This window comes from Platalea leucorodia, assembly GCF_965183815.1.
Source record: "Platalea leucorodia genome assembly, chromosome: 16".
NCBI classification, from domain to species: Eukaryota; Metazoa; Chordata; class Aves; order Pelecaniformes; family Threskiornithidae; genus Platalea; species Platalea leucorodia.
Genome location: NC_138838.1, coordinates 12,777,081 through 12,801,946, shown reverse-complemented (window position 1 = coordinate 12,801,946; position 24,866 = coordinate 12,777,081). Strand labels below are relative to the sequence as shown.

The following is a 24,866-nucleotide window of genomic DNA, read 5'->3' as shown; positions in this document are numbered from 1 at the left end:
GGTATGTCGCAGGGGCTGTTACCTGAGAGCTGACGGTGGCTTTGACAGCGGCACTCAGGCTTTGAAGACCCAGATTGGGCTCTAAACACACCTAGGCATCCTAATATTCAAAATAACGTGCATGTGGAGGAAGGAATCTGATATTTTGGGAGCAGCATCTCTTTGGGGAGAAACAGTGCAGAAGAAGAGAATGGAGGGCAGAAGAAACAGAGAAGAGTCTCTGTTTGGGGCTGGGTGGATTAATTTAGTTTAACATCTCCCAAAATGCCTCTAATTCCACCCTAGAGCATCTTTCTGAGGAAGGGAAATAAAGGACAGAAATTTTCTTTGCATTAAGTATTTTGGCAATGCGATATTTAGTCCCCTTCTGAGGCTGATATGCCTCAATCTTGTGCTAGCACAGAGGAGAAGGGAAACCAAGGGGAAGGAAAGTCAGGCAGCTCAGGCAAAAACTGCAGGCAGGGACCGGCTTCTGCCCTGTCTTTCATGGGCACGTGGGCTGCGGGAAGTGCAGAGACTGCATTGATTTTGGAAGCTGAGGAGGAAAATATCAGTATACGAAAAGGAACCAGATACATTGAACAAGTTATTGAAATGAATTTGAAAGGGGAAAAAACGTGGCATGGTTTTGGTTTTCAGTCCAAACCACATAAATTTGACCCGCTAATGCTGGCCAAGTGGAAGTCACGGATCCATCACCCAGGAACTCAAGGAACTCCAGTTTGGACTTGATGGTCTTAAAGGTCTTTTCCAACCTTAACAATTCCATGAAAGTCCATCCGGGCCCGATTGCCGGGGCTCACGCCCAGGCTGCTGGAGACGCAGCTGCACGTGGTGGGTATTTGGTGACCTATAGCCACTGGTGGGGCCCTACGATGGTAACCCCTAGAGAAGGTCCAGTGGTAAGGTTAAACCAAATAAAACGTCTGGGATGGACCAAAACAGCACCCACGCCTTCCCATGGCCGAGCTCCATCAGCGAACCGCTCTTCCCTCCAGCTTTCACCACTCTACAGCTGCGAGGTTACTGCTGCGTCGTAATTTCAAAGCATCTCTGTGGTATTTAGTAAAAGGACCCAATTAAACCTTTAAAAGCAACCAGCTTCTTGCTAAATGAAGTACTGTTATCCAGAGAAACAACTTGATAAATATCTCCAGCAGGGATAATTAAGCAGAAGAACTGCTCTCATTTGCACGCCGCGCTGCCAGCGCCGCGTCATGCTCCAGAGCCGAGGAGGCTGGATCCAAACGTTTAGTGAAGCGATGGTCTTTTGCTCTGTATGAGAACCACCATTATGTGTTACAAGAACAGGGATTTTTCCCAACTTGTTTTTAATTCCCTGTAAACAACATTCTAAAAATAATCATTTGGGATCCATCAAAATGCTTTGCTATAACTATATTTAACTTATTGAAAAAACCTGTAAATATCCTGCTGTTGGAGCACTCCATTTTTCTTTCCCCATCCTCCCCGAGATGAAATGTATTTATATACTCCCTCCCATGACACATTTTGCTCCCAAGAAACCTGCATTTTTCTATAGAGAAACTGTGCTGGAATGTGTCCAACGAACTCCACTCCAGCGTAATAAGAAACTGCAGCTGACGCCCCGTTAATAACATGCATTTGCAGAAAAGGCAATTTGCTCAAGTGCCAACAGAAAAACAATCAAGAATTTAAAAGAAAACACCATGTTGGGATTGTTGCTTCTGTAAATGACCTCCTGGAAGAGAACTGGATCAGAATAAGAAATTGTTCAAGTTTGCAATAAAATAAACAACATTTTCTTTAAATTCTAACACAGGAAAAAAAAAAAAAAGGCTGAAAAGACTCTTGGAAAGGGACTTTTATGATTGAGTATATAAAAAATACCCAAGTAACTATTGGATTTACATGAGCAACTCCCCAGTAGAGAGAAAGGAAGCTGATGTGCTCTGGTTTGACTGGGAAAAGGACCTTTGAGTTGAGCTGTAGTCCTCAGTGTCCAAAGGGAAGAGGCCATAGGAAATCACTAGTAAATTGCTCATAAAAACATGCAATTTGCTGCCAATACGTTTAAAACAGTTCCAAACCGGTGAGCTGAAAGGAAGAGGAAGAAAAGGGTGGGGGGGTGGGCAGGAGGAAGGGGCTGCGATGGTGGGGGCTGGGAGATGCGTGGGGATGGATGGAGCACGGCAAGGCAGTGCTGGCTGGGGCTCCAGCCCCTCCGGCGAAACCGGGACGGATGGTTGCTTGAAATCCTTCATTGCAGCCTCTCCCTTGGGGTTTCGCTACCGCTTTGTCTCATCATTGCAAGGAACGGCCCCGCAAGCAGGCTGGCTGCGACCCCCAAGGTGGGGTGGGGAGCGTGGCTGCTCCCTCTCCATCCCCCTCGCCACAAATTTTAGAGAAAAAGAGATGAGTTTCGGCACATCTTGTCTACTTGCAGATGAAAGGGGCTGTTGTTAATTATCTCCATCCCTTTCTGGGGCCGGGGAGCTTTGGGGTGGGGGACACACGGCCAGGCAGGGCGACTTGAGAGGCATCGGCTCCGGTCTACTTCTGCCCACCGAAGTCCCCTCCCAGCCCGCAGACCTGCCCCTGGTGCTGTCAAACAACAAAAAAACCCAAGGAAAAGCTTGCAGAGAACTGCGTGTATCAAACTGACCAGGCTTTCGCTGAAGGTTTGAGGTTCACATGTTGTGGAGGCTGTTTGTGTTTCCCGTTCCTTGCAATAAGTTGAATTCCATTAATACAAAGGGGAAGAAACCAGAATTTTTGCTGGGGGAGGGTGAGGGGAGAGAAGCTTCAACTCCGATCCTCCAGCCCAGTTTTCTCATCAGAAACCAGCCCAAAGAAGAAAAAAAACCCTCTCCCAACTGCTCTTCCTGCAATTACGGAGTGATCAGCTGCCAAAGTGTGTGCCTGGGGCTTCGCTTTCCCTACGCTGTTTATTTTAGTGGAGCACAGATCACATTTGGAAGAGTTTAGGCAGGCAGAGGTCCCCTATTGCCTGTGCCGCTCTGATGAGAGCCAGAGCACGGGACGCAGCCGCCAGCGCGGCTCCCGGGGTCCCTGCTTGTCCCCCACGCTGTTTGGGAAGAGGTTTTCTGCAGGGCCAGGAGCTGATACCACCCCTCGTTTTCCCCCTGCCACCCCCGATCCTTGGCCCATCTTCCATTTCAAGCCAAATCCCTGCCCTTCCCACCACCATCCCGACTGCCCCGGTGTCCGAAGAGAGGGTTTGAATCCCGACACGGGTCCCGGTGCACTCACAGGTGGATCAAAGGGAAGCCACCTACCCCAACCCGACCGCGGACACGTTTCAGACCGCTGGGTTTGGGGGCACACGTACCGCTCCCCCCCAGGGCGGAGGACGGCCGAGCCTGCAGCCGTCCCATCGCTGGCGTCCTCCGACCGCGTCCCCCCCGCTCTCCCTGCGAGCTCCCTGCCCACGGGCCACAGGGCACCCGGGCGTTCGCGGCAGCAGGAGCTACGCAGGGCTCGGCTGCAAGAGAAACTGGCTGCTAAATGAATTGGAGACGGGCAAATTGAGACAGCCAAGGTGAATGCCTTTCACCTGATGTTTGGCCTTGCTATCAGTTTTTAACTGTAATTTGCACATCTACTGAGCCAAAAAAGTTCTGTTGTGCATGATTTTCAATAAACAGACGTTCCGTTGGCCAAGAAAGCCCCTGTACTCTCACCGGCCTGCTTCCCTGCAGGGGCATACGATGCTCGGGGAGGGACGAGACCCCGGGGATTAGGCAGCGTCAAGCTAATGAGACCTGGCGGGTGCGCGACTGCTCCCCCGAGCCCTCCCCGCGCCGGGAGGTGCAATCGGCTCCGCATCAACGTGCACCGGGAAGAACGGGTCCCCCTCAGCCCAGCAGGACAGAGCGACCGCTGCAACCTCAGCTTTCATCAAATGCGGAATAACGCTATACAACCTGATCCACTACCAATTCCCTCCTCGCGTCTTCAAAAGAAAAAGGGATTTTTTTTTGGTAGCTTTTCCATATTCTGTTCCAATGAGAAGATTTCATAGTACCCCTGTCCTCCTCTCTTTGTAAGTACAGCAAAAAGTTGCTCGCTGGGGCGGGGGGTTGAACCTGCTCTATTTGCATCCCACAGGTTCCTTTTCCTGCTGGGCACGGTTTCTCGCGCAGCTTTGCCACCCGCCCACAAAGCGATTTCATTTTCACAGACCCCTTCCGTCAGCAGAAAGCAGCCGCTGCCATCTCTGGGGCTGCAAAGCCAAGCAAAAGGGAACAGGCGACGACGAGTGTCCTTAACCGCCCAAAGAAAACCCCCTCCTCCCCCAGCACTTCATTGCTTTTGGCAGATTATTTCCCCGCTAACGTGGGGGATTTCAGCATTCATCTCCCCTGAAAAGATGAAAACCGAGCTAATATCGGCGGTGAAGCTGGCTGCCAAGGCTGCCTTTTCAGCTGGGCGTAACAGAAAAGCCATTTGATATGCTGCTCTTCACAGCAGAACATCAGTGCTGCCCAGCTCCCCGCGCCCCTGCCGCACGGCAAATCCTGCCGGACAAGCAGGAAAACCGCAAAGACCTTCCCTGGCTTGTCCCTGACCGGCTGTGCAACCTCCTTGCTTTTTGGCTAACAGACAGGCCCTGTTACCAGCTGCATCAGTAAAACTACAACCCGATCGCCCCTCCCGTTCAGCTTTCCGAACGCAAACATTTTGCCCTTTTCTCTGTGTTCTGCACCCATCAGTGATGAGGTTTCGTGTCGCTGTGCTCCGAGCTGGCTATTAGAGGGGAAATGAGGGATGCCGGAGAGATCAGCCCAACAACAAATCTTCCCAAGGCAAGCAATTTGTCCGTATTATGTGAACACACACACATATATATTTTTTTTCCAAGTCTCCAACTCATCATCTTTGGGATAATGAGCCACATTTTAGCACTCAGTGGCCAGCATGACCCCACAGCTGATTAAACCAGGGAACGCAGGAGAGGACTCACTCCAGATGGGCATTTCTCTTAGCCAAGATGCTGCCGAGGAATAATCCTCATCCCCAAAAGCAAGGTGAGAAGCGACCTTCACGACAGACTGAGCACACAGGGAGGCAGCACACGAGGATGGCTTCCTCCCAAAAACCCCCAGATCCCAGTCTGGTGCTAACCCTGGATAAGGGGAGGGCGAAACCCCTGAAGAGCATACTGCCACCCTGGGCTACACGCTGCTGGACAAAAGAAATCAGCCTCGGGGCTGAATGCCCTGTTTCTCGGGGACTGGGATGTGTCAAAACACGGGCTGCCGTGTGTTGGCAAGCTCTGCAAAAGGCAAAGCTGAGCACTGAACACGGGCAGGGTCTGCACTCCGCAGTTTGGTCTCCCTTTTCTTGGCGGTGCCAACCAGCCCCTTCTGAGATGCAAAAGATCCTTCTGCCCTTTCCTGCGCGCTGGCAGGATGCTCGGCCCCTGGCCAAAGAGGGCTTTTTACTCCACCCCATCGCCCATGAGCCGAGGGACTACACCGCGTCTAATGACGAAGTGACAAACTGGAAGGGGACGAGTCAAGTCTCACCCATGGGGTGAGCGGGGACCTCAGGGCCGGGCTCCCAGGGGACAGATGGACGCACCTGGTTATGAGCAACCGGAGCAACCAGGGCTGCAGGCAGGCTGGGCTGGAGACGCCGGAGCCCGTGCCAGGAAAGCTCCAGCCGTGCCGGCTGCTGGTGGGCTCGCACGCTTCATCGCAGCCCCGCTGCGACCTGCACCCCGCGGCTCCCATCTCCTCCTGCACGGCTCGCAGCCCTCTCCGGTCCAACCCTCCCCACGGGGGCTCTCCCGCTCCTGCCAGCCCCACAGCAACGCACAAGAAAAAAGAAACAACCCAGATCCAGCCCAAATAGACCTCGGTGCCCCTTCGAAACGCTTGATGCCCAGCTGCCACCATCCAAAACCTTCCTGCTGGAAACCTGGGTCCAGCCCCTCTCCTCCCCACGGCAGCGCCTTTGCACCGCGATTTTAAAGCGTTATTTTCATTCAAAGAGAGCAGCAGTGGGCGCGGGAGGTGGAAACTCGCCCCGACAACGAGTCGGAGCCTCGAGTCGAAATGATGGATGAGCTCACTAAACACCTTCATTTACCACTGCTAACGATGCACGATGTGAAAGGGCTTGAAAAAAAATTTTAAAAGCCTCTATCAAAGCTTCATCATAAAGCTTGATTCTCCTAATTGGGAATATAGCCGGGGGTGACAGCCAGGCGGGGCGGGCTGGCAAGGAGACGGGCACCGCTGCTCGGGGCAGCCGTGGCACGGTGGCAGGGGACCGGCCCGGCGCGGGAGCAGCAGCCGGCCCCGGGCGAGGGAGCCCACTGCCCCTCACCAGCTAAAAAGGGACCGAGGCAGCGGCTGTTGTAGACAAGACAAATAACCATGGGGCGTTTGGAGGACTTCCAAGGCGGGGAGGAAGCGCGCGTGTGTGGGGATTAATTATTTCACCAGCTGATTCCCTCTTTTAATAACAATTTCTACTAGTTGATTCCCGGCTCCGCAGCACATGTTGTGAGGACAGATTTAAATAATCGCCGCCATGTGTCAAAAGCAAATCTAATTTCCACTCCCTCCAGAAGCAGAGGAAGTGGAGGAGTAATTATTTAAAAAATAAATTAAAAAATCACACTTTTCACAGTCAAAGGCCTTTTCTAATCAGGCACAGGACTAGAAAACATATTTACGGGACCACAAGCACCTAAGTGCAAGGAGGCAGGATGGATGTTCCCTCCAAGGGGAGGAAAACTACGGGGTTACTCCTTAGTCGGGCAGCAGGAGGGAGAGGAAGGAGGAGGAGGAGGGTGGCGTGAAATGGAGGTCTGAAATCACAGGTAGTGCCCGAGAGTGCCTGAAGCTTTTGAGGCTGCAGCGAGAGCATGAGCAAGCTCCGAAAAGCACGGAGGCAGGACGGGATGTCCCGCCGCTGCGAATCACCTCGTCCCAGCCCCGCTGCCACATTTCTTTCTACTTTAGGATATGTGCTAGTACTTCTGGCTGTCAGCTCATTTGCTCAACGAGGGAGCAGCAAAGGCAATTCAAGCATTTGGTCAATAATCATCAGTGGGGAAAAACATGGTACTCTGTGGTTTGGGTTGTTTTATATTCTGGAGCAACCCAGACGACTTGCGGAGGGCAACGAACAGCGTAAGGGCTCATTTTACAGAGTCAATGGAAAACCTGAAGCCCCTTCCAACGCAACAGCTTGCCCTGTAGCACTTACCCGGGTGGCATTTCAATATGCATGCATTATTTACAGTTTAGCTCCAACAGCTTAAAAAGTAGGTCTTTGCTAACAGCAACTCCTTCCGACCGAGCAAGGCGCGATGGGGCTGGCACGGCAGCTCGGCCGGCGCACGGCGAGGAGATAACCTTGCCATCAGCAAAACAGCAGCCACGAGATGACATCTGCCCCACCAGCAACTACCCTTCAGCTGCACGGAGGAGGCGGACAGACCGACGGAGCCGGGACGCGCTGATGCTGGATGGCGTGGGCGAAGGCAGGGAGGCAGCCGGTTACGCACCGCAAGGTTCAGTAGGTCGGATGTGTCACAGGAACAGAGGCCAGAACCAACGCAGGGCAGAAACCTGGCTCATAACTGGGAAGCCTGACTTGCGACGTGTCTCATTTGAATCTGCTGAACGCAGGGATAACAACGCCACGTTTGCACTCCCTGCGCTCCGGAACGCTGTACATGAGCGATCCCTAACGCTGCCCAGCAAAGCCCCCAAACCCCGGGGATACCAACCCAAGGGCAACGAGCCCCACGGCGCGGCATGACTCTGACCATCCCAGTGATGCTTTACAGCTGGCGGGGGACACGTAACCCACGTCCCAGCCAAAATCAGCGCTGGCTGATGCCTTCTTTCAAAACATCCCTGCCAGGAGTTATTTCAGGCAGGAGAACTTCCCCTGAAGAGGCACTTGCTGTTGGTAAGGAAAGGGGCGCTGCCTCCAGCAGCGAGCTCTCGGTGGCTGAGGCAAATTCCCTATTTCCAAGTCAAATTACACCAACTCCAGCCCCATGCGTCCGAGATGCCAGAACCAGACTTTGCTGCTGAGCCACGCTCTCCCAAATGGCCAAACCTGACTGCTCCCCCCGCCAGCGACCGGCAGCCCCAAACCTCCAGCTGACTTCTTCAGATCAGGCAGCCGCTCATCCCACCTCGCGTGTACAAAGCCTCTCTTCCTTTGCAGCCGCGGTCTCTGGCTCTCGTGCTTGAAGTGCCGCATCATCGCACTTGCCTACGTTTTGTTTTCCCCAGATGTGCTGAAAGCTTGCAAATTCACAGCCAGGCTCAGCCCCTAATAATCTGTTTGCATACCTGTGCCCTGAGGTCTCGAAAGAGTCCCAAGGCAGCCTCGGTACTTTCCGATAAAGCAAGGACACCGTGCTCCCTTCCCATGGTTATGAACCTCTGCAAGCAGAAGCACTCTCAGTGCCTCTTTCTCAGCTGCCAAAAAGGCTTTTCTGGACATGCAGTGTTGGGATGTGGCCTGTTTAATCACCGAGTCATCTGCCCTAAATATCATCGGCCCAACTATCATCGGAGCCAAAGCAGCGAGCGAATGCCCAGCCTTCCCCTGCTCCCTTGCTTCTGCAGAGCGATGCTTGCTGCTAACACCCAGGAGACTTCAGGAGAAGCACGGCTGTGGTTGCCCGTGGCTCTCAGCCCCGTGCTGCTTAGGAAGCTGTGCTGGGTCAGCAGCAAACCAACCCCGGACATCAAACCTCGCGGCTGCCCTCTTACCTCCTGCGGTTTATCAGCACCGGTGGCAGCGGCTGGGGCTCAAGGCTTGATGCTGCAAAGCATGAGCATGCTATAAACGCCCTCGGTGCGGGGGCTGGGATGCACCTTTCTTCAGACAACTCCACTGGATGTCGATGGGATGGGATGGGATGGGATGGGATGGGATGGAGGAGAGGAGAGGAGAGGAGAGGAGAGGAGAGGAGAGGAGAGGAGAGGAGAGGAGAGGAGAGGAGAGGAGAGGAGAGGAGAGGAGAGGAGAGGAGGAATAGAATATTTCAGTTGGAAGGGACCTACGACGATCATCTCGTCTGACCGCCTGACCAAACGCTAAAGCTTGGTGTTAAGGGCACTGCCCAAATGCCTCTCAAACGCTGCCAGGCTCGGGGCATCGGCCACCTCGCCGGGGAGCCCGTTCCAGGGTTTGAATGCACTGATCTGGTGCGCGAAGGGGCGCAGCACCCCTCGCTCACGCACGCAGGTAGGAGCAGCCGTGCCTTGTCCCAGCAAACCCCTCCTGTGCAGTACGGCCGCAGCACTGCGCTCTCCGGAGCCGTGCCAGCCCGTCAGTAAGCCACTGCTCTGCAGCAAACAGCCTGATGATTTCAACTCGCTGAGCATCTGGGCAATTTAACCAGTACTTCATCTCTGTTGCACAAACAGGGCCCCACGGCCAGCAGCCCTGGCTGGGAAGACTTCAGGCAGTGCCCAGCAACAGTCCCACCTTCCAGATGCTGCTGCAATATTCAGCAAAAATAACTCATTTCCATCCCGAACTTGCCGATCTGGTGGCCAGATAACTCTCAGTGGAAATGAAGAGCAAAATGAGTGATTTCACCACCTGCTTACCCTCCCTACGTGGCGCGTTTCGGGGTGTGCAAAATGCCCGTGTTCCCCAGCAATGCGGGGAGCAGACCCGACAGCTCTCACTCCGACAGGCGCAGGAGAAATCAAATTTCCCCTGAATATCAGCAACAAGCAAACAGGATGGCAGCTTCTTTAACTGCCACGAACAGCACGTTGCAGAATTGTTTCTTAATCACAGCCCTCATAAATATTTGCTTCCCCAGATTTGCAGTGCTTCACCTTTCCCCCCACAAGAGGCGTTTAATTTGCTCGCCATTTAGCCCTGTTTTCATCGCGCCAAAGGTCGTTCCAGTGTCTCTGACTCTTTAAGTTCAACCACAACCATCGCAGCACTTCCCTTTCAAGCCTCTCGGCTTCCCCCGGGAAAGGCAGGTCACCCTGTCGCCTGGTGCCGACACGTCGGGGACCCTGGCAGGGGGACGCCCCCGGCTCGCTGGCACGGGAGCGCTTCTCCTCCCTGCAAGGCATCAAATGGCTTCGTCTCCCAGGCCGGATCCCGCCTCAGCTCAGTCTCCGCACAGATTTCCTCTGGGGACTGCACTTCTAACTCCTGAGGGCTCTCCAAAGCCCGCGAGCAAGCAGAAATAGGTCTGCCCCGCTGGAGACAGATGAAGTGGGCAGAAAAATGCCAGCGATGGAAGGGCAGGCTCGGGACTCGGCACCGGTTGTATTTGGGCTCTCCCTTGAAAGGGAGAACGGTTTCCGACCCACGCAGAGGAAGCGGTGCAAGCCCAAGCCAAGGAATGACCAGTTCAGCCTCGCCACCGCGCTATGCTGTTTAACACGTTCCCGCGTTGTTCACTGGTTTTCCTACTAAGACAGAGGGGCAGGGACGCGCCGGGTGCCGGACCGCCCGGAGGCAGCCTCCGCAGGTGGACGGCAGGCTGCTGCGGACCCCGGAAAATCTCACCTCCGCCCTGCACTAATGCTGCTAAGCTTCAGTGCAAAAGAATAACCGTTCTGGGTCACACCAAGGTCCACCATGGCCAGAGCCCATGTCTGGATGTGAGTTAATGTTTAGGTGAAGGATCTAGAGCTTTATTCAGTTACTCGTCCCTGGCAAACCCTCCCAGCTCCCCGTGCTTTAGAGCCTTCTTGAGCCAGAGGTTGAGCCTAAACTACGGTGTTTAACGGCCACTGATGAAGCTGTCCTTAATTCCCTTCCGAACTCTCTGGGCTTTTGGGCCCTTCAACATCGTTCGACAGGGAGAGCTGGGTGAAAAAGCAATTCCTTCGGTTTGTTTCCAGCTGGCTACCTGCTGATGTTGGAGCTCTGCTCTAAGGACGGCGCGCTCGTTCAGCTGCTCAGCTGGGGGGAGCCGGGAGCCGGCTCGGAGCATCCTGAGCACCGTCAGGTTCGGCCCTCCGTTCACGCACACCCGCGGATTCGGGGGTAAAGGGACAACCTAACGCCCTGGTATTTATACCCCACTAGCCTTAAAAGAGCATTATTTAAAGCAAAAGCCGCTTAGTGCTGTACATTATTGACTTTAAAATGACTTAGTTGATTTTTTTCATTCCTCTCTCATTCAGCAGCCATAGATCTTTCTCCAACTGGATGAAACCCTTCCCCTCTTCCCACCCGGCTCAGCCTGCGCTGCTGACCTGCGGTGGATGATCGCTGGCCTGTCCAGCAGCCGTTCCCACAGGAAGGACAAAACGTTTCGCTAAGGTTCTGCCTGGTCACAGAACGTCGGACCCGCCAGACAGGATGTCCTCGCGTTAAACAGCATTTTTTGAGAAGACATTCATCAGATTTTCTACATAGCAAGGGGAGCGCTGCGATGCACGCCTGGCTGTAGATAGCTGCATCTCGGCGGGGTGTCCGCAAAGGCTGGTGGTTTCCCAGGGATAAGCCGGCTCCCGACAGCCCGGCTGGCGCCGGTGGGGACGGGGCAGCTGCCCCGCGCCGCGCGGGGCCAGGGCGCAGCCACTGCCGCTCGCCAGCATCTCCCTCTTTTCTGGGAAGGGGCTTAGCCACGTTCAACCCCAGGCTTAACCTGCCCACGCCGCTCGCTCACAGCCACCCGTTGGGGTGCCAGCGTGGAGCAAAAAATTCTGGCCAGCTACCTCGGTGCATGCAAATAAACAGCCCCAAAAGGTTGCTCCGGATCAGCTATCTTGGAAAATGGACTCTCCGCAAACAAAGCAGCCCCTGACCGGGCAGTTTTGAAGCCACATAGACCAGTGGAGAGCAAAAATACAGAAGGCACTGTACGTCCAGCCAGAGGGAATAAATTTAAGAGGCAGGAGCCCAGAAGCATCATGCAGAGGAGCACTGAGAACAGAACAACTGACAGGTCAAACCATGGTTGTTTCAATCCCAGCTATAAGAGATGTAAATCATCTCTTGAGTAACTTTTAAAAGTCCAAAGAGTCCCAGGCCGGTGGATGTAGGAAATGCCCGTGGCCACGAAGGAGACGGAGGTGGGAAGGACAGAGGCGATGAAAAATGCACTCCTGTGACACACGCTGTAAACCCACCCACACCCGAACATTTCTCCCAACTCCTTATTGTCTCCTGGTACCTCGCAAGGTTTCTTTTTTTTCCTTTTTGCTTTGCCGGGGTGTATGCTTGAACCACAGCAAACCTGCTCGTTCGCTGTACGTGGCCAAGAGCCACATCACCCAGCCGATGGCAGCGCACAGCCCCCTCCCACGCGGTCCTCTTCAGTGTTGCAGCCGTTTCCAAACATTTCTGCCAAAGTATAGAAAATACTTTGGTTTTACGTACATTGGCCGAGTGCTGCGCGTACCAGAGCAAACCTAGGGCGGGTGTCTCCCCGGGGAGCTGCTGGAGGCGATACCCGCGCGCCAGGCACCCCCAGCACTGCGCGACGCTGGTGCTGCCCGCGGGCGCACCCGGGATTTGCTGCCAGGGCCAAGCCGGCTCCCTCTGTCCCATACGGGGTTAGTGCCACACCTCATCCCGCTGTCGCTCTCCTTACTGGGGCAATTCATTAATAACGCTGAGCAAAGTGCTTTAGCAGTCCGAGAGCAATGCCTTTGAAGAAAGGCCAAGCAAAAAGACAAAATGAGATAAGCGGGCGGCCGAACGCGGGGCGGGCAGGACGCCGCTTGCGGCGGGGGCACCGCTGAGCGCGGCCGCTGGGCAGCCCCACAGCAGCGCCGGGGCAGACCGGCCGCGGCCTCGAGCTGCAAACGCACTCGGCACATCCCCGCCAGCAGCCACGGGAGAGGGCCTTTTGTCTTGCTCCTCCTCCCCTTGTCTTCCACTCTCTCTCCCAAAATCTTAGCTCCCTTCTGACTTCTGTGTCACTCCAGGTTTTCCCATCACATGAAGTCATCCTTCTATTACGGGAGGATTGCTCAATCCCCGTGGTTAACCCTCGCCACTCCCAGTGCTCACGCAGGGACACCCTTCAGATCAGGCGGATCTGCAGGGCCTGCTGCCCGGGGACGCCCTCCTGCACGGCCAACAACTGGCACGGTGACGAGGGACAACCGGACACCAGACTCTTTTGGTGGTCATTTAATATTTCCAGAGGAAAGTCTGGTCTGCCGCAGCCAGGCTGGGATTTGAATGCTGAACCATAGCAATATGCAGAGATTAAATTCTAATTTCCAACCCTCTTGGTACAGACAATCACAAAAGTAGGGTACGATAAGCTTGGAGACGGCCTCTCTTGTGCTCTTAGGGTAATTAAGAGAAAAAACATAGTACATGACCACAATATTTCTAATGCTGCAGGGTACACACAGGGAAAAGCTCCGCTCCGCCCCGGTAGAGCTCTTATTAACAACTGCCACGCGCGGGCAGGCAGCGGTTGGTATTTAGTGCCTACCCTGGGAAATGAATTGCTGTCCAGACTGCAATCGTCTCGGAGACACACAGAGCTCTGTGCTGCAGCCGCAGCCAACGCACGGGCAGCCGGAGCTGGCTGGGAGCTTTGCAACGCCGCAGCCTCCTGCCGCGGAGGGTCCCAGGCCGCCCCGGCCCGGGGGGGATGCATCTTTTTGAGCCACCACCAAATCGCAGCCACCGCGGCAGGTATTTAACTCCCGAGATGGATGCCAGCACAAGGATTTATAGACACAGTGGCCCCACAGGTGCACGAGGCTGCAGACCTCGGTCACTGTGATGTGATCCAGCAAAGGTCAGAAGATCCACCATGGCCAGGAGCACCTCTGTCCCTCACCCATCTCCTCCTGCCAGATGCAGGACCCTACCTGTAAGCCAGGGCCAAGCATCCCACTGACGAAGCCCGACGGCCTCAGTTCCCAACCCCAGGCAGCCTGAAGAACCACCAAGAACCAGAGTTTGGCTCTTCTCCATCCCAAACACATGCACCAAGTCCCAGGCTATGCAGGGAAGAGCAGAGAGGTTTGGAAATTGCCTGCTTTCCACTGCAAAAGCCGAGTGGTCTGCAACACACCCTGAAATTACAGCAGCAGGCAATATCCCAGTCTGGCTTTTGCAGCATTTGCTCCATGCGCCGGAAAGCACTTTGCTGCTCTGTCCCTTTTGATCCTGGGACAGTCATGTAACAGGGCAAAATAAAGTCCCTTTGACACAGACAGAAGAGATCGCCCACTCATGGGTCCCAAAGCTCACAAATTCTCCGCTCTTCTGCAGCAGCTACCAGCACGCCCGCCGTGCGTGCGCGCACACACACGCATAGATGGGATTTTAAGGAAGAGGAGAGACGGCATAATCCCTGCTCCAGCCGCCTCCCACCGCCCGCGGATTTGCGTCGCATGCTCTGAAGAGACCGTTTGTTGCAGGAGCTACGACTTCTCCCATGGCTCGCCCACAAGCTGCCGGCAGCAGCGGAGGATTCTCATCCACAAACATTCATTCTCTTTCTGTTTTCAAAAGGAAGGGCACATTATTCATGCACCAGGCTTCCCCCCTGCGAAGACTCCCTCTTTTTTGCTTCACAAAGGCTTTATAAAGAAATGCAAGCAGGCACTGCAAACAAGTATGAAAAATCAGCACCCAGCATTCCTCCCGGACAGAAATGTTTTGTGCCCCTGATGAAATTACGAGTGGGATGCTAAAAAGATCATTCCTACCAACAAAATAAGGCTGCTTAACCCTGTAAGTCCATCACTAAATCAAAACACCCTTCTCTTCTGTTTTAACAGGTCTCTCTACCTGTTAACCAAACGCAATGGAGAACATCCAAACCACAGGTAAGCACGGGTTAAAAACTGCTGCAGCCTGCTGGAGCCTCCTGCCTTCCCAAAGCTGTCCCGAGCTACTCGCTTGCACTCTCAGCCGGGTGTTTTCGAGGTTATTTCTAAGGATTCCACATCAGAGGGTGGTAGGAGAGCCAAGGGGAGTTCAGGCTGACTCCCAGGTGTAAAGGAGGACGCCGAAGCGTTCTGCCTCGGTGAAACGCGTTTCCCTGGCGTGTTTGCACACCTCCTGTAACACCATGGAAAACAGAGCAATACCAAGGAAAACCAAGCAAGCAGCGGTGCCACGGTTGGAGGGGTGAACTGGTTTGGGAAGCGCCAGGGTGAGCAGCCCTTGGCGTTTGGGTGCTACAGTCAAACAGGAGCTGGGAGCTCTGCATCCCACGGAGGTGAAACACCTCCAAATTATTGCTATGCTGACCCTGAAAAGAAGGGAGAAAAGCACGTTTCCAGCTGCCCCCAGCAGCAAGGGACCATGCCAGAGCCTCGCGGGGCTCCGCTCAAACCCCATCAGCGTGCCGTCTTGGGGACGACGCCTGCCAAACCTTCCCTATTGCCGCTCCTGGCGGATATTTGGGCAGGCTTCCGCAGCGTCGTGCGTGAGGCTCCGGTGATGCCTTTTGCAAAGCGCTGGGCAAAATCCCGGGGTGGCACGGGGGGAGGCAGACTCCCGCATCCCACCGCGGCGGGAGGCAGAGGCAACGGGAGATGCGTACCAGCGAGGAACGAGGGGTCCAGGAGAGGTGTTTGCGCTTCCCCTTTCAGGGTTAAAAAGCAGCACGTTGCTTTTATAACCGACTAGGGTCTTGCTCAGCAAAAGGCAACTTGTCACACTCTTCCACTCTGAAGCAAAGGGGGTTTAGCTTTCCGTGCAGACAGGGAGCAAGGTGGCCTCATCCCAGGCACACAGCACTCTTCTGCAGGGAAAATCTATCTGGGGAAAACCTATTCTCTGCATTTCCCCTTGTGAAGCCGATTCCTGCCTCCATAAAGCAGCAGACACGGCTCCGTCCTCCTCTCTGGGACAGCTGCTTTGGCAGTACCTGTTTTCCCAGCTCAACAGATCCAACCTGCGGATGCATAAACCCAAGCTCAAACCCCAAATGTCCCCAGTCCCAAACGTGCCATGGGCCTGAGGGCCGGGGACAAGGCGGGAGCCCGAGGCAGGGCTGGAGCAGGATGAATCAAGCAGGATTTTTGCCCTCGGCAGCAGTATTTTACACCACGCTGATGGAGCTGGCACACGGTGGATGTGGCACGCTATGGCCGCTGGGCCAAACCCTGCGATACCGGGGGCTGGAGGTATCAGCCCTTAAAGCCAACGCCAGGAGGGTTTGTCTTCCACCCTGGGCTACCAACTGTCCTCCTTGGCTTGCTGCAAAACAACGTCTCACAGGGCTAAACTCGGGCTTGTTCCTGCCCAGGCGCTGCCGGCACGAAGGGATGCAGAAAGCGGGAGGAAACGGCCGCTGCGTTTTCAGCCCTGCTTAGGCTGGGAAAATCAAAGAAAACAAACACGAGATTCTGTCTTGCTTTATCATGCATAGCCCTGTAATTTGCACATATTACATGGAGAAGTACCTATTATGCAGGGGCTTTTACACCCCCAGCGCGGTTCCCATTGAGGCAGGGCCACAGGCAGTAATTTCCCCGCAGAAATATATGGCAACAGAAAAAAGCCCTGTTTGCTGCTTCCACCCTATTCACACCAACCCTCGCAGAGAGACAGAAATGACAGCTACTGTCGGACACCTTTATGGTTAAATAGATCCTCCATCTCAGAGAATTACAACCCATTCGAGACAACTTTCCTAACCTGTCGCCAAAGAAAAATGATGGCTTTTGAGCTGCAAAACTGTTTGAGACGGAGAAAAATCAACGCTGCCCAAGTGGCGAGCCACGAGCCAAAGCGTGCGAGGCTGCCAGACCCCCCGTGCTGAGGGACCGGGGCTCACCCTTCGCACGGGCAATGATGTGCCGAGGTTATGCACGAGCAGAGCATCCCCGTGGGTGCTTGGTTCAGTCCCTTAGGCGTGTTAAGAAAACAACAAAATAGAAAATGAGGCTTAAACAAGAGAGTGAAGAAAATAAGTACCTAATATTTGGGTCCTAAATCCATATGCAGGCTCCTGAGAAGAGACCTGACTTTTCCAAACGCAAAGACCTCAGTGGTTCCCGGTGCGCTCGTGCCACCCTGCAAACTCTGCAGCTCTACCTTCCCTTCAGTCACCTTGTCCCTGCTGCCACAGTTACCTTAAGAACCCAATGGCTATTGTGGTAAAACACAATAAATGAGTATAAACAAGAATGCTCCTCGAGTGGCTTAGGAGCAATGTCATTTTTCTGCAGACTGACATGTTAGAGTAATGCATAACAAAGCAGGAACGTGGTTTAGCACTGACAAGCGCTGCTTGTCGAGCGGAGATGAAAGAATACTGTTTAAACTGGAATTTAGCTGAACAAGATCTAGTGCAACCAAGCCATAAAGGTGCTTTTGGACTGGAATGAAGGAGAGAGACAGCTCAGAAAGCCCATAAACGAGGTTGCTGCTGCTAAGGGGCAGGGGAAATGCAGTGGGGAAAATCATAGCAGCAGAGATGCAAGAAAGCGCAAGAAGAAAACTGAACGATGCGGCATCTCTTTGAAGAATGTGACATCCCATCGAACGCCGTGACACCCCATCGAACGCCGTGACACCCCATCGAACGCCGTGACACCCCACGGCAGCGAGGCAGCGACCGCTCTAGCTCCGACCCACTTCGGAGCCCCAGGCTGGGCAGCGCAGAGCGACCGTGCCCACTCCTCGCATCGGGAGGTTGGTGTTAACAGGAGGTGACGACATCTCCATTTCACCACGAAATTCAGCTGGATAAAGGTACGTATCTGCTCCGCAGTCCATAACCGAAAGCTCCCTACTCTACCTGGGTACCTACAGAAGTTGCGTTTGCGTTACTGCTACAGGATTTGGCCCGTAGGTTTCAAGTGATCTGTGTTCACCAGCTAAATATGAAAAATCCTATGAAGCTATGCCCTGCGTGCACAGCGGCCACAGGCAGCAGGCAACGTGTGGGCAGAGCTGGTTTCCACGCCAGCATGTACGTCTCAAAGAAGGGCAGCTCTTGGATTTATGAACAAAATACAAATAAATTATATTCCTGCTGTTACCAGAGCCAGCAAAGAATGTTGCCCTTGTTTAAGACCTTGTTTAGACCAACTATGGGCATGATTCATCCTTTATGTACATAAATACTTGGGAAATAATTAAGATTCTCCATCAGCCATAGGAATGGTCTCATGCGGGGCTGTGGGAAAGCCGGCCGGCTGCTCCGCCGCGCTCCCTGCAAAGAGCAACAGCGAGCGGCCCCTCTCCCTGCGAATCCTCACCGGGCGCGTTCCTGGGGCGGCCGCGGAGCCGCTCTCACAGCGGGGTGACGGCCCCTCACCCTCGCGCTGGGCCACGCGCTCCCAGCTGCTGCCCACACCTGCACCGCGCCCGAGCCCCGCAGCCAGGCCGGCCCCGCCGCCAGCAAAAAGGACAAGAGGCAAAGAAAAGAGAGCTGCATGGAGCTAAGTAAAACTACCTGAAAAACCCCACGTGAACTGAGAAAAAAAAATCAGATTCTTGCTCTTCACATGTCCCAGCACTGGGGGGAGGACTGGCACGAGCGAGTGCCGGGAGCTCTGAAACATAAAATGGTTTTAGAAAGGGAAGAAAGCGCCACGTTGGCTCACGCCGGTGCGGACCCCCCCATAAGCTCTGTACTCATAGGCTCAGGGCAGGCACGGGCTTCTTTTGGGGGGTTTCTCTGCTTATTGCGGATCAACAACAGAGTTAAAAAATCCACAGATTTAGGTCCAGATTGACCCCATTTAATTCCAGTGCTCAGACTGAGCTGCTTCACCCTAAATTCCTCCATGCTTCGCACTCCAGCGGCATCAACAGGAACTGTGTGTGAGAAAGGGTTTCACCTGATGGAAACCGCCGTCACGATATGACTAATCGATATTCCTCCAGCGGCTGCCACCGCCCAGCCCGGCGGGGCACCACCGCTCCATCCCCTCCCGGCTGCGGCCCTGCCTCATCGCTATCGCTCCCGGGCACAGCGGCAACACGGGCGGCAAACGAAGGTACCGCACTGGCCACGACTCCCCGGGGATGGGAAAGCCACGGCAAAGCCACGGCGGCCGTTTCCCCTGGGAAACACCTCCTCCCTGCCCACGAAGCGTCCCAGCCCGCGCTCCAAAGCAATTACGGACGCACGGAGCTTTGATTACCAGTTTTGCTTTTGTGACACTGAAGGCAAGCGCTTGGCAGCTGGAGGAGCAGGGAGATTCCAGGATCTAATGCAACACTTGCTAGTTAAACGCTGGCCTGTAACCATGTCCCTAGGCAGAGCCAGAGACATACAAATTACTTTAGCAGGCTGGTTTCATCCTCCTGCTGTTGGCTACCGTCCCAGGCAAAACGCTGATTTTCATCCTGGATGTTTAATATAAATATATGTGATGCAGAGGGAGGCACAGAGGGGAGACAGCGAGTGAAAGACAGACAGATTTCTAATATGCAAAAAAAATAAGGTCATTTGGCACAGGTTTGGGCGCTCCGGTGCCAGGCAGCACGGCAGAGCGGGGCAGCCAGCGCCAAGAGCTTATCCCTCGATTTGGCTCTTTCCATGCGCACACCGAATGCGATGCCCGGGGCGAGATGGCAACGGAAAGCGCCAGCCTCCCCCTCTGCCTACGCGGCAGGCTGCCTGGCCGTAGCACGACCGACCAAAAAGATCAGCTCCAGTTCTTCCTATCATCTGTCCCCGTCCTCCTCCTCCGGCTGCTCTGCTTCCGATTATCAGCTGTAACGAATACAGCAGTTGCAGAATAAAGAAAAGCAATTTCCCCTTGTAATTATTTTGCCACATTTCTGGTGAGACCAATTACAGCTATTTGGCTTTGCTCAGCGCTCGGTCGAGCTGCGCCCACGTGCAGGGCTCTCGCTCACCGCGCCGGCGAGACCTCGGCAGAGGTGCCGGGGGCCCCAGGACGGGCTGGTCCAGGAGGGACCGATCCACCCCGCTGCTGGTGGCTACGTCCCCCGACGCCTGCTGGAAATGCCAGGCATTTAGTGAAGAAGGGATACTAGCCCACTAATAATTTGGCTGTGGGCATGGGAGGAGGTGGCAATACGATGACACCCAGAGGCCACCAGCCCTTCGCTAGCCCTGAGCAAGAAGAGGGAAGCACCCCACTAGTGCCTGCGGTGCCTGGATCCCACAACTGGGGAAACCTGTGAATCAAAGAGAGGGATCAGCACTGCGCTAACGCAGCCGATGAGACTGCATACCAGCCTCCGTTTCCCACAAATGTGCTCCCAATAATTAGGGATAATTAAACTCCAATTCCTTCCCAAACCCTTCCAGCATGTCTAACCTAGCTGCAGGGGATGAGGGACTGTGAGCATCAGGAGACGGGCGCAGCCGTGAGCCTGGAGAAATGCTGCCTCTTAATGAAGCCACGGCCCAGGTTACGATGCTTGTTTCTGCTTGTTACGAGTCAGCGTGCTAACGAGCGTGCCTCTGGCAGGCGGGACCCGGGAGCACAATGCATCCCAAAGATACACATTTCTAATTAACAAAGTATTTCTGAGTAACTCCACAGCTCCGGACCGGGAGCTCTCCACGACGGGCTCCGCCAACCCCTGCCGTTGTGCTGCAATCCCTAATTATCAGCAGGAAACGAGGGACAGAGCCAAAACACTCATTACAAGGTCAAGAATCACCGTGCAGGGGACAAGAGACCAGGTTTCCACAGCCAAAGCACACGGTGACGTGCTTCCCGCAGAGGGATCCTCCAGTCAGGTTGCAACACAGGACAGCGGATGACTCCAAATTGTCCCTTTCTGACCCCAAAGTTGTCTTGCAGGAGAGTCGGAAAAGAAAGAGCAAAGAAAGAAAGAATCATAGAATCACAGAATAGTTTGGGTTGGAAGGGACCTCCAAAGATCATCTAGTCCCCAGAGCAAGCACCTCTTCCTACCTACGACCTCCCGCTGGGGGCTGCTGCCGTAGAGAGGAGCCACCGTACGCTGGGCTCTCCTGGGACCTTACCGACCTCGCTGCAAAGCAAGAGTAATTCCAGGGAAGCTGAGGGATTTTGGAGTCTATAAAAAAGCAGTCAGAGGAGACTTGAGCCCCAAACATGACTGATATCACCACGACAGGCAGGATAAAACAGGCTTTGAACAATAAACCCCCCTGCTGTGAGCGAGGCTCCATCTGTGCTGCCCACGCTTTCAGCTTTAGTTTTCATCCCCGCAAAGAAGAGCCCGGGCAGAGGGGGCGAACGCTTGCAAGGCACCCATGAGCCTGCGTTCAGGGCCACCGGGGACCGCGGGCTGGACCACGGGGCTGCGCGGGCACCCAGCCTGCGGGAGCTGCAGCCCGGGCTGTCCCTCCCGCCACCGGCGCAGGCAGGCTCGTGGGCCGGTTGCTGCGCTTTTTGCCAATAAGTCACTATCAAATCGCTGTTGCAACACAACGGCACGCACAACCCACAACAGCATGCATTTTCCAATGCTTTCCCCCTAATAACCCAGGATGGCAAGCACTGACGGAGCCCCCTGCGCTCTGGCCATGTGATGAGCAAAGGCTCACTGTCACCGTTGTGAATTTAAGCCAGTTTCCCCCCAAAAACAAGGAAAGGGCTTTTCCTTTTCAAATGACGGCTGTGACACCCGATCTCTGCCCCAGACTGGCCGCTGGCTTCGCAGTGCCGGGGGCCACCGAGGAACGTGTCTGAGCATCAAGGAGAGAGAGCAAGCCAGCCCCGGGCTCCAAAGAGGAGCAGTTAATCCACAGACTGGTGGGATCCATGCCACAGGTCCCAGACTTCCCAGGCACCGGGCTGCACTGCTCCTGAGCCTGCGCAAACAGGGATTTTACAGGGGTAGCCTCCAATAAATCAAAACAAACCATATCCTAATTGCAAGGGTCATCCATAGCTCCTTACCAAACACCTTCCCGAGGGCACAGCCAGACCCCCCCAAAAACCAGCACACAAGGAGGGAGAGGAATGGGAGGAATGGGAACTTTGAAGAAAGCCCAGGAATCGCTTGATTTATTGGCTCTGTTTAGTTTCAAAACAAAAAGCAACCAGCAAAGGAACAGGACAAGATGTGGCCTGATAAAACCAGCTACAGAAAGAGCTGGGAAAGTATTCCCACAGGCTTCGTTTTTATTTCTCATCTGTCTCTGTCCTCTCCTACTCCACCAGCGGGGACCAGGGTCCCTCTGCTATCCCCGCACCAAGCTGAGGCTCTTTTCCTTGCGAGGAGACGGATGCAAAGATGGGCTCTGTAGTCCCTGGTCATTAGAGCCAGCTGCTAATTACCCCCTGGAGCAGAGCACTGATGGTTGTGGGTGGCCAACAGATACGCTAAAAAGTGTGTAAAATTAATATTTAAAAGTTCCTGCAACATTTGGCAGCAGGGCTGGGTCAAGCCAACACCGACACCTGGGAACAAGACCCCAATACTCCCTCGGAGGCATCGCAGGGCACTTGCAAACCCCAGCCCAGGGCAGGGGGCTCTGGGGAAGCACCCGCCGGTCGTCGGCTGGGGAAGGAATCACCCTCCAACTAACACACGCCCGAGAGCGGGAGCGTCCCCGAGAGGGTAAGGTAACTGCTGGCACACAAATCACAGCATCACAGAATCGTTAAGGTTGGAAAAGACCCTTAAGATCATTGAGTCCAACCGTTAAAACAAAGCAGTGGGTGTTCAAGCGCAGGGAAGACAGATGTTCTCTCTATTCTTTATATATTCTCTCTATTAAGGCATTTAGACCTTAGCAAAGGGTCGGCTTCAACTTCTAGCAAAGGGTCGGCTTCAACTTCTAGCAAAGGGTTGGCTTCAACTTCTAGCAAAGGGTTGGCTTCAACTAGCCAGCAGCCAGTGCCACGTGTTGGCAGCCCCGGGGTTGCTGCCCTGTGGTCAGGGCTTGTTACGGCCAAAACCTCATCCCTGCTATTAAAACCATGAAAAACCTCAGCTATTTCCCGGCTCTTCCAAGGACAGGGAAGCATTACGGCAGGCTTGTAAGATAAAGCCTCGCAGATCCCCGGCACGCAGACACGTTCGCACAACCGCTCCAAGCTGAGAATTAAGGACAGGGATTGGTAATTAAAGACAGAGTGGCACAAAGCACTGCTTTAATTTTTTTCATTTTCAAGAATTTCTTGTCTTTTGGGCTCTGAAGAGCTCCGTGCTGCCATATCAGTGTAACTTCAATAAAGCCTTGATGGGATGACGAGGGCTGTGCATTTCCTAGTCTGTTTAAGAACAAAACCCACGAGGGTAACGGAGCTCCCGGCTCCTCACCCGGCCCCGCGGGCCGAGCCAGCCCGCGGGGTACGGCCTCACGGCACGCAGCCCCACCGTACTCCCTCCACTTCTGCCGCTCCATGGCAAAGAGCAAATTTTAGTCACCAGTACACCTTAAAAACGCTCAACGCACAGAAGTAGTGTTACCGCTGCTGATGGAAGGGAGGCGTTTCTCCACGTTTGGGTCTCTCAGGACAACTGGGTGCAAGGGATGCCGAGCCAGATCTCTGGGAGAAGCGGTCCTAACCCTATTTGGCCATGCAGTCCTTTATTCCCTCAGGTCTGTCCTCCTCTTGCGCCCATTTTCCTCCCCTCTCCTCTATTCAGACTAAGTTTTTTCACAGGATTAGTCCCCACTATGGCTACACACAGCGTGTACTACAACAGGAACCAAAACTCTCTTGGGACCACGAGCAAGCACCTGGATGCAAATCCTGACTCTGCCAGATTGTGGCTTCTTTTGTATTTCTCACTTCCTTAAACAAAAATAATAAATTAAATATGTAATGCATAACATCACGGAAAACAAGGAGCCCTTTTTGTTCCCATCAGCCTCATCCACAGGTTTTTTGGCTCCATGGATCCAGGACGTCGGCAGCTGGGACGCTTTGCTGAGGACCCGGGCGAGGAGGGGACCGGGGTCATTTACTCCCGATTTTTAATCGAACGGTTCCTTTTGTGTAAACACGCGGCAAGCCATGGAGTACGCGGTGACACGTTGGCACATTAATTACCGGCTAATTAGGACACCTTGGAGCAGTTTGTTTCCTGCTCTCCAATGCCCAGCACGGGGATGTTTGGAGGATGGATGGCTCGGGATTTCCAGGCTGTTCCCCCTCCCTGGACACCACCCTGCTGCTCTCCTCTGCAACCGCAATGCAACAGGGAAAGGAAAACGGAAAAGGAGGAAAGCACCTCTGCGTGAGCATGGAGCAACCTGGTAACACAACCTTGCATGGGGGAAACACCGGTCAGACCGGAGACAACCGAGGATTTTGGAGGCTGTGGCAAGCTCGGAAGGTTTTGACCTCCTGGCTCCCTCGCAGCCCTGGCTAACGGTTTTAAGCACTTTCCTTCATCGTGATGGATTTGTTCCTCCCATTGCTGCAGGTGTGCAACAGGCAGCTCCCACCAGCACCCCCATTTGCACACCGTGGCCAGAAGCATCGTGGAGAAACCCCCTTCCCACTGCCCTGAGCCTGCGGGTGCTCCCAAGGCCTGAAGGGCCAGGGAGGGGACGGACGCACGGGGGTGACCGTGGCTTTCGAAAGCCGACTCACCAGGACTGGGGTTTCCTCTTCATGATGCCCTGGCGTCTCCACTGCGAGTGGGGGCTGAGGTGGTAGGTGAGCTGCCGGCAAAGCTTCTCCATGGCCCCGAGCGAGTCCCCCTCCTGTGAAGACAAGGGAAGGGTGCCAGGTAAGGTGTCTGCAGCATTACCGTGACGCCCGTGGGATGCTCCGACCCTGGAGCGGCTCCCTGCTAGGAGCTGGCGAGTCCTAAGGAACCACACTAAAACTTGTATAGGAAGGGAGGAAAAAAAAACCAAACCAAACCACTGATTGCCCAGATGCTGCAGGGACGGGGCGTTTCACCAAGGGCGGCGCGGACGCTGCTGCTGCAGAGCGAAGGCAGGGGCGCGCGAGCCCTGCCCGGTGAAGGGTGGCCGGCTCCCTTCTCGGCTGCTGCGCGGGGCTCGGGGGATCCCC

At 54.5% G+C, this 24,866-nt stretch overlaps 1 protein-coding gene across 1 annotated transcript in view; it reads right to left on the bottom strand.

The window, feature by feature from the left end:
- The window catches only part of LRRC75A (leucine rich repeat containing 75A), a 93,812-nt gene that overhangs the window by 11,721 nt on the left and 57,225 nt on the right, over positions 1-24,866 (bottom strand). Inside the window, exon 3 of the mRNA XM_082328018.1 lies at positions 24,438-24,550. Within this exon, the coding sequence (XP_082184144.1) occupies positions 24,438-24,550 (113 nt within the window). The remainder of the gene's footprint in view (positions 1-24,437; positions 24,551-24,866) is intronic.